Source organism: Dermacentor andersoni, chromosome 10, assembly GCF_023375885.2.
Source record: "Dermacentor andersoni chromosome 10, qqDerAnde1_hic_scaffold, whole genome shotgun sequence".
NCBI classification, from domain to species: Eukaryota; Metazoa; Arthropoda; class Arachnida; order Ixodida; family Ixodidae; genus Dermacentor; species Dermacentor andersoni.
Window position 1 is genome coordinate 91,753,124 of NC_092823.1, and position 9,798 is coordinate 91,762,921.

General features: G+C 45.1%; 1 protein-coding gene across 1 annotated transcript; it reads left to right on the forward strand.

The window, feature by feature from the left end:
* Window positions 1–221: 221 nt before the first annotated feature.
* LOC126545972 (uncharacterized) lies at window positions 222–8,946 on the forward strand. Its single transcript, XM_050194021.2, has 3 exons — window positions 222–1,116; window positions 5,872–6,114; window positions 8,533–8,946. Exons 1-3 carry the CDS (start codon window positions 994–996, stop codon window positions 8,800–8,802), a joined length of 636 nt encoding a protein of 211 aa, XP_050049978.1. The 5' UTR covers window positions 222–993; the 3' UTR covers window positions 8,803–8,946.
* Window positions 8,947–9,798: the final 852 nt, after the last annotated feature.

Below are 9,798 nucleotides of genomic sequence, written 5' to 3' on the forward strand. Positions count from 1 at the left end.
GAGGCATGGTTTCATGAGTACTAAACGGTTTTTAAAGAACGATATGAATGTAATGTAGTGCAAAATACAAAAGGCAAGGAACATAAAATAAAGCGGAAGTAAAACACGAAGAAACAAAAGACAGGGATCTTTAGCTAAATGACTTTCCAAGAAAAAGCATATGGCAGTAGCTCACAGGTAGAGGAATGAATTTCAACACCATCGCTTAACCACTGCGGTAGTAGGAAGGAGTAAAGGGGTATATTATTGAGAGCAAGCTCTCCACAAGGAATATGATGATTTCACACCTGAAAATAGCAGGTGAAGAATAAAGAAGCAGTGATTGCCACTTAAAAAAAGTACTTTTATTTTTGTATTTATATTGTCGGTCAAAGAAGAAGCAACTGAGGCATACATGTCTGCGAAGTCGGATAACAGATATCTTTAGGGCCCTAGTACTTTTGTACTGCAATGTCAGGAAACTTGTTGGTAAGCAGTGGAAACAAAACAAAAAGAAACCAAGAACATCAATTTTGCGCATATCGCACTTTCAGGATGGTCTCTGCCAGGTAACTAGTAATTACTCGGAGGCACCCTTCTCCTGAAGGGAGAATATGTTAGATTATGATGCCTGGTTGCCAAAAAAGGTGGTGACCGTCGACGTTGCCTTCGCGTTCTAGACGCTGTGGTGGTGCTTTCGATGAAGCGCACACACTTGTGTCAATTTTTTCGCGCTTCTCTTCCCGACACCGTTATCACCGTAGATGAGTCGCTAGTTTTCCTTCTTCTGAGCAAGTAATTCACAACAGCGCGCTTGATCAGGAAACCACACATGAACGTCACATCACCTCTGCTCAACAACAGTACGTTCAGCAATCTCACTATTTTCCAGATAAGAGTTGGTTTGGGGACAGTTTCTAGAGAGTTGGCACATGACGCAGAACGAAAGCCGCTTTGGAAGCCACCGCTGCATTCGGAGCAGCAGACGCAGCCGGGACTGCAGCCACGCTCGAGATGGCCCAGTTCAACGCCTCCGTAGCTGCGGCAGTCCGGAGGCACCTTGAAGTAGTTGACGCTGAATTCATCAACAGCATGCGTCACCGCGACGTGCCATTGATGTCGCTCTTCAACGCTGAGGTACGTCCCATCGTAATTAATTCTGAGTTCATAACAAAAAGGCTTCTGTATTACGTGCATACCACGCCGTAGGTTATTCAGTGTTGCTTGTAGAGGTTGTACTGGCAACACTTTGTACAGCTTAAACAAGGTGACGTTATTAAATGCGCAATCATTTCTATGCTTACCCAACGCGAAACGCAGTCCGTCCGTCCCGTAAGACGATCGCTTTCAAGATAGAGCCCACAGCAGCGAGCGACATTGCCTTCGCGCTACCTGTCACTTCCGCGCTCACGAAGTTGCGGCAACACAGCGCTCACGAAGCTCTCAGCACACGCCGCACTTTGCTCCCTTTGCAGATCGCTTTCAAGATATCAGCCCGTGCGACTCTCTTCAACGCGACGCAGCGAGAACAAAGCGCGCGAAGCTATCAGCAGTCGTCGCTCTCGGTGGTCATCGCAAATCATTTGCAAGATATGATATGGTCAGCGTGGTCCTGCCATAGGCAGCCGCGGCCAGGGTACGGTTGATCACGTGCTTCATAATAGCTCGACGCGGATTGATAAGGCGCTAAAGAGCGATGCCCGCTAGAAATGATCGGAAAACTTTCAACGCACCTTGCGCCAGCACCTGCTGTAGTTTGCTTGCCTCATCAGTTCACCATGCGCCACCGTCCGCAGCAGTTCGTGTAACCGCAGGGCTGTCGTTTATACTGGTCGTATGAAGTTTCATAACATTGAAAATGACACCGGGCTGCGTGGAGATGAACAAGTGGCACAATGCTTACGCATACTTAGATAACTCACAAAGTGGTTACTGCGTGGATTTTTTTTTTTGTCTGCGTCATCTCCGCGTCCATTGGTTGCTTGGATGACGGTGACATTCGGCGAGGGTGACTCGTGCAATATGCGTTCATTGCAACTTGGCAAGCTAAGGGAAAACAAAGTGCAACATTTTCGAGTTTTATGACTGAATTCAATGACTTCTGAGGGCATGGAGCTTGTTTGTATGTGAAGACACCTGAATTGCTGCAATGCACTTTGCTATTCAGCGCAGCATATATTCAGGAGCTAGGCCAGCAGCGTGGTTTTAGAAATAGCCTGAAAGAGGATTGATTGAGTCTTACGGGTCGTACCACGCCGTGAGAAGTAGTGCAAGTTACTGCAAGATTGGGCGAGAGGCCCGAGAACCGCTGTGAAAATGATCGCTTTTAACAACATTCGAAAAGCATTTTCAAGTGACGTGCTGAACGCCTCTTAACGTAATTGTGTCGAACAAGATAAATATGTAAATTTCACAGCTGACACTCCGGTGGCTGCAGAATTGTTAGAAGGGAGATGTTGAACCACTCGCATGGTCACTATTTTGCACAAAACTTGCCATGTAAACGCGTTCGAGTGCCTGTGACATGCCACATGCCTGGGGACTGGCACAACTGCCAGCCAGAAGTCACTGAGGACAGTGACTACTGGTATTGGCCACAGTTTTTACGCGGTAAAAAAATGTGCATGTGTAGAGAGACGGTATCATGTTATTTTTCGCTTTTGGCTTACCGTTAAAGTCTTCTTCGGTTTCGGATTAGTTGTTAATTCAATACATTCTAATGAGATTATTATAGTCGCCTTAAGCAAGTTTTACTGATATATGGTTTAATTACAAAATGTCGCCTTAAAAAGATTTGCGTAAACAAGTACATCAATCTGCATGCCCTTAGTGTAGTCAACGTCAGTGGCAATCGCGAAAGGCGTCCTTGTACCGAGTTCAAGTTAACCATAATTATGCAGAGAATGCACGTGTAGTAGGTCGAGAAGCAGCTCAGATTATCATATGTGACTACTCAAACAGGAGCTCCACTGCACGAGTTTTAGGCTATTATAATTGCTGAAAAGCAAAGTAACACATGAAGTGCAACAGTACCCGTGCCTCCACTGAACTATCTCGATACCCTTGGTAAATATTCGAAAGCCCACAAGGTGGATGAAAGTGAAAGGGAAACTTCTCATCTACCCGACTGTAGCACAGAGCTACCCAGGAAACCCATACGAGTTTCTCAGACATCAGTCTGCTCGATTCTCGAGCGCGTGGTGACTACGTGGCGCAAGCGCTTCCAAACGGTATGTCAGCGTTACAATTACAAATTCCTTAATTATTCCACGTTTTGTACTTAATCAGTGCATATGCCGTTGGTACATTCGACGCCACTATCCAAACGCACCTGAAATGCTTTGCTGCCCTTTCTGCCGGGTGGTCTAGACATGGCCCAATTTTCCAAATACAAGGACACACTTACCGACACTCCCACAGACCGAATATGAAAGTGCGCATACCGTAGCACTCCGGAACGTCTAGAATGACGTGCCCATGTAGTTAGGTGCGCTATAGGCTTATTGAGCACGTGGCTCAACTTCTTCTGAAACGTAAAACGGCGCTAGATGTTAGGCACGCATTCCGTTCATCCGGTCGTCGTCCACAGCAGGTTAGGAAAACATGGGGCAAGTATCGTAACATTATAACGAGGGCAATAAACCACCGTAAGAAATTGGAGAACGTCGGACAAGTAGCTCTTTCTGGTGTAAAGAGAACAAAATAAAATTGTGGATATTATTTGCACTAGTTTCACAGAAGTTCTTCCGCAGAAAAAAAAAAGCAGTGGTGAGAACTTTCAACCGAGTGGCAAAGTCAACTCCCTATTTATGCTTGGACGCGGGGTATCTTAAACGTTGCGTGAGAGACGTTTCTACGTTGCGTTCTGTTCACTGAAAAGATAGCTCTCTTGCGTACTCGTAACCTGTGTAGGATGAACGAGGCAAGTACCGCAATTATGTTCAGGGGAAGGGGGCACCAACTTGACCACGCACGCAATGTAGGAGGAAGAAGGCAGGGATGCTCGCAAGGCCACATGCTAACTCAGAATTATCCCGGTATGCCACCCCTCGGTATGCCACTGCTCTGCAGCAGTGACGCATAGCCATGTATACCTGACATGTTCATCGAAGCTACAATTTAAGGTAGCTGAAGTGCTGGAAAAAGTAGCATATTTATCCAGCAACAGCCAGTGAGACTTCATGTTTGGTTCCATGGTGAGTTGTTTATGCTTAGTACCCTAGCTACATAACAAAAAAGAAATTGAGACGAAGCAGTTGGATCAGCTATGCCCCACAGTTGAATCTTTACTGTACAACTAATCAAATACCAGGACCCTCATTTTTGGCAAAGAAGCACCTGTTCATATTGTAAACAGCTGCCTACTTGGGACAAATAACAGTCAAAACACGTTTCCTGGTTATGGTCATTTTTATAGCCCCTGTTTATGTATTTTTGGGGCTTAGGCTATGGGCAAAATCTATGCAGCACCTTGACGAATCAATCTAAACGACGTGCTACACTGATAGCATATGCAGTGGTATATAAGTTTATATGTTATATATATCATCATCAGCCTCGTTACGCCCACTGCGGGGTAAAGGCCTCTCCCATACTTCTCCAACAACCCCGGTCATATATATATATATATATATAATGTATTATATCAGTTATATACCACAGTGCGCTGTCCTGCCAAAATATTTCAGACATGCTGGAAAGTTATTATCGGTGACGATGGACAAGGCATAGCAGCTATTTTCACGTGTACATACACTTTTTTAAATCGACGTTCACGAGTTAACCAGGGATACCTAAGCTATGACATTCATTTCCGGCGACAAGTTCACACAACCTGAAACTACCCTTCGAAGTACACGTGGAATATGGTGGTTGAACGAAGGGAATGCAGCGAATGGGCACTTTGCAAGACGCGCTGTTGCCTCTTAGATTTCCAGATCTGCGCATTTCTCTTTTATGTCTAGTGAACTCGCCGGGTGGTATCCTTCCGCATGCTGGCTTGTTTTGAAGCCTCGCCTGCAGAAGTTCCTCGGGTCGATATCGGTACTCATAAATCGCGTATCCAACTTAACCAATCATGTGCAAAAGGATTTCGTGATATGCGCAGCAAGATTACTTGCAGGGAGGCACTCGTTGAACACTAATGGCTTTTTCTTTTGAAGAAATTCGAAGAAGACAAATGCTTGTCCAAAGGGTACCAATGCCTAGCCGAGTGTGTAGCCTTTCTCTTTCACCCGCAATAAGATAGATAGCACACGCTGTTTAGAAAAATCTGGAACTTCAGCCTCAGATATCATCATTGTGAAATGTGTTGAGAGCCCTAAGTCAGGTTAGGGGTGGGGGGGAGGGAGCACAGCACAAGAAGTGCGCCAGACAGGCAAGTTACGTGACTTTTCTTAAGGCAAGCATAACACTTCTCGAAATTGTCCCATATGGTAGGTAACGTGATAAAGACATCACTAATGTTATTATAACCGGTACCGCTGCCAACCAGCCTCTAACTCTGCATTTATTGGGCAAATGCAAGGCAGAAAAGAAATCTAATTATTATGGGATGTTTTTTTTTAATGCAAGAAACGGGTAAATGGGTCAGCACTCACTCTATCAGAATCTTGAAGCCGAAAAAGACTACTTGAATAAAGTTAGCGTAGTCTGTGTGCATGACGGGCGATCGCAAAAAAGTAACCTCGCAATAGTTGGTGAATGTAAGCTCATTGAATGGCCTAATGCTAATGCTAAATTATTCTTTTGAGTACCAAGGGCAATCGAGGCTCGATCATTTGTGAAACGGGTTTAATGCTTGACCTTAGAATGATGATGTAGGTGGTGTTCTTCTTGACATTTGATAGTGGCACAACGAAATATGGACGCCTTTGCCGTCCCTTATTGCAGGCAAAATATGTGAAAAAGCGCAAGGCCATCGTGGTGTCGCCAGGCCTGGTGAGTGTCATAATGAACTTCACCCACAGCACGGATCCTTTTGCGACCGTTCTCATCGGAGCACCCATCCTGCGAGCCATGGTACCGCGCCGCCAAGGCGTGTACAAATGGCGGTGGGCGAGCCAGCACCGTCTCAACCGTGCCATCGACTGCGTCGAAAACAAGATGGCGTCGAGCAAGACAGTAGCCGGAAGGGTGCGTTCGTAAAAATATGTGTTCCTTAATACTTTTTCTTACCCCTCTAATCACGCAAAAAAAAAATATGAAGCATGTCATTGTCATCATGTACTTGGAATCGGAGCTGAAAAAATTGGGTAAGCATGTAGCCAGTAGCAGTTTTAAATTGCGCGTGTCGTGGTGTTTGTCTACAGAAAGTAAAAGTCAAGCGACCTAGGCAAAAAAAAAAAAGGCCTGGCTAAAAAAAAACGTGAACTGGTTCCTTACTGTCACAAGGTCGCACACACCTACAGAATGTTGCGTGGCGTTATAGTGTTTCTGATGTTGTTTCAAGAGTGTTTCTGCTTGTAGAACACAGCCATAATTTGAAAACAAGCAAGCAATTTTCTTGATTTTGCTGTCGTAGTTGTTTGTTTGATGCATTTAACTTGCGGGAAAATGCAAATAGGGCAAGCCACCAGGCTTGTCAAAGAAAGTACATGAGAGCTTGAACGCTCTATATCAAGCGGAACTCGCTCCCATTTGGAGTATCATATTAAGCAGTGCATATGCAAGCCCCCTTCTCAGTAGTTTTAAAATCTTGAACAGCAGCAGCGATACTACCGCGCATCAGTAAGCCGAGGCATTTATTAACAATGAAGATGGTGTTAAGTGCATCGCGTCAGTTCTCCATCAATATCTCTGTATCAAAGTTCATTTAATGTTAAATGCTTATATTGCTTATGATGAGCTCGTGGTCTGCGTCTCATATATATATATATATATATATATCAACCAGCTTTCTAAATAAAGCTCCAGTTGATAGTGTAGCTCTCTGTCATATCACCCTCCTGTTCTCCATAATCTTTCGTGCTACTTTCCAATATGTCTACACGCCAACTGTCCCAGCGCAGGATTTTGCTCGCTAAAAATTTCGAGATGTTTAATGTTCATTGCTCCTAAGACGCTCCTTGGTCAAAACAAGTTTCCAGTACCCGCGCTCTTTCGAAAATGACGCCTGCTCCAAAGCGCAAGTACAGGTTCTTTCGTTGAGTGTCCTTGGGCATTTTACTCTGACGTCTTTCTCTGTTTCCGCACTACATCAGATGTGTTCGTTTAATAGCATTGTCATCGAAACATGAAAAAACAAGGGGGGGGGGGGGGGGGGTGACGTTGTACTTTAGAGCGATAGGCGAAGCTTTGCTAACGATAGCAAAGTATTGCACAGGCACATGAACTATGGTTTGTAGCTTCACAAGCAGTATAAATTGCAGTGAACATTTCCTTTCAAACTGCAAATTTACCGTATCACACGAGGGCAAACCAACACGAACTGGTATCACTAGACGAACGTGAGCACGGCCTGTCGCAACACCGGCTGATGAGGCGCGCGGGCAGCGGCGAGAGTGCGTGCTTGTCCTATAACGAATGCTCTGGGCTGCTACTCGCTTCGCCATGTCAGTTGTGCCGCGGCTCCAAAACTGAGATTACGCGAGCTCCAGCTCTAGGCGGGAGTGCGCGTGAAGCCACCAGCCATATTTGCTCTCCCTTGCATGCTCATTCTTTCTCCTTCACCCAGAACGCAGGCAGCCACGCCCTTCCGCGGCATAGTTTGAACAGGACGTGCGGTCCCTTCCTCGACTGTATTCGCCCACAACTCTCTGTGAAAATGAAAGGAAAGCAACGGGCGCGGGGCTGCTGCACACGTGTTAGGGCGCCAAGTAGCCCTCCAGTGTTTGACAGTTCGTTTGGTCGCTCGGAACAGACGCTGAATCGACACAGCCTCATGGGCAACGGTTTCGCGTTTGCCAAGACGCGGAAGGGAGAAGCCGCAAAATTGGTCAACTTTTACATTTAGTGGTGTGTTTTATCTTTACCTGTTGCTAATGAGGTGTTGATGTTTTCTCTTCCCCGGCTTAAACTAACGTGGATGCGAACACAGTATTCTTTTCAGATGCACACTCACTTTGGCGCGCTTTGCCTCCTTAGCTTTCCCTTCAATGCCACAGAAAGTTGTCGGCGTGTTTTCTTTTTTTTTTATGGTCAGCGCGGACTCGCTAACGCGACCTAGAGCGTAGAGTGCACGGCAAGATGGCGCTCACAAAGCCGCCACAATCCTTCCCCCTCGCCTTCTCATCCACGAAGCATAACGTGGCCATCAGCATAGGGCGTGCGGGACGCTGATGCGCTCCGCCCTTTGGATTTTGTTTGGGACAGCATGACGGCGACGAAGTTGGTGGCGAAAATGCACCTGTAGTGTCCGCAATTGTGGGCGCATTTTGCAATTCATCGGCAATTCCCACGTCTCTTAAGACTACTGCGTCGTTAAGCAAAGGTTTCCTTCATCGTCTTTGCCGACTAATGCAAATGGGTTTCTGATGCACCTGCTTTCTGGTATATTAGAGTGAAACGCAATCATGAGCTCAAATAATACTTTGTTTATATGTGTCTGACCAGGTTGTAACCGAGTCGTCCATTCTGGAGCCGCTCTTTGACGCCTACCGACGGAGCCTCGCCGATGAAATAGGCCTTGGAACACGCCTCACGAGGCAGTACAGCAACAACGAGCTGTTCTACGTGCTGTGGGCGTTCGGGCACTGCGACGACCCTCTGGCAGATGTGGTCGTCAACGGTGTGGCCAACAACTCTGCCCACTTCGCCTCCACTTTCGGCTGCTCCCGGGGTGACAGACTGTGGTCCGAGGACAAGTGCACCTTCTGGGTGTAGAACACCTTTTTCATTTGTTCTTGTTTTTCTCACCGTCTGTTTTTTTTAAGTCGCTGTTGCATTAATCCTATTTTATTTGGACCTTTATTTAATTGTTTCATTGCTCCTATTTGGTGAAATAATAAATGTTCTTTTTGTTTTCTCTGTTGCTTAAGATCAGGTAGACGATTTTTAGATTCTTCCTTGCTGCATGAACTGCATTACATCGGGTAAATTGGAAGTGGTTTATCGTCAGGTAATGAAATGCGCAACAATACACAAAGCACAGAATCGTTTTTTTTTTTCAGAATCAGAATCGGTTTTTATTGAGATGATTTGAAAGATTACAAGATGTTAATATACAGAAGGAGGTCCCGAAGTCAAAGACTGCATGGGACCTCCTTTACAAAGTAAACGTAATAGAATAAAAATTACAGCAGTTTCAACAAATCGTTAACATGGAAGAATTACAGGTTTTATTATGAACAACACGATTGAAGAATTATATCTGCACAAATGTCAAGAAAAAAAGACACTGTAGCACAATCTCGTTGACCATAAAGTAACAGATAAGCTGACGTGACAAACAGTATAATTTGCAAACTAGAATGTATATGTACGGCAGAGACAGAAACCTAACGGTATGTCGATGACAATAAAATGAAGGCTCCCTGAAAGAATACTTGTGAGTATGAACTAGGCATAAAGATGTGGATATTGTGGATAAAGATATTGTGGATCTGGCCTTTACCTATCTGTATATAACACAATCTCGTCTAATAAATACTAATATTACTAGGCTTGCAATAAATAATAACTTCATTTTACCTCAAATGCATACTAATTATGGCAAGCAGAACGTACATTTTTAATCTATCGCATTCTGCAACACACTACCATTACATATAAAAACACTCAAAATTCACGCATTCACGTCCGCCGCCTAGGCCCGTGAGTGGTGGCACTGGCTAACACTCCCAGCGTTCTACTAGGACACATAAGTACCCAAGAAAGTGG

Bases quoted from the DNA above. Each gene is read 5' to 3' on its own strand.
- LOC126545972 (XM_050194021.2), top strand. From the start codon at position 994: ATGGCCCAGTTCAACGCCTCCGTAGCTGCGGCAGTCCGGAGGCACCTT. The intron at 1,117-5,871 runs GTACGTCCCATC...CCCTTATTGCAG, and splicing joins TGTCGCTCTTCAACGCTGAG to GCAAAATATGTGAAAAAGCG. The intron at 6,115-8,532 runs GTGCGTTCGTAA...GTGTCTGACCAG, and splicing joins GCAAGACAGTAGCCGGAAGG to GTTGTAACCGAGTCGTCCAT.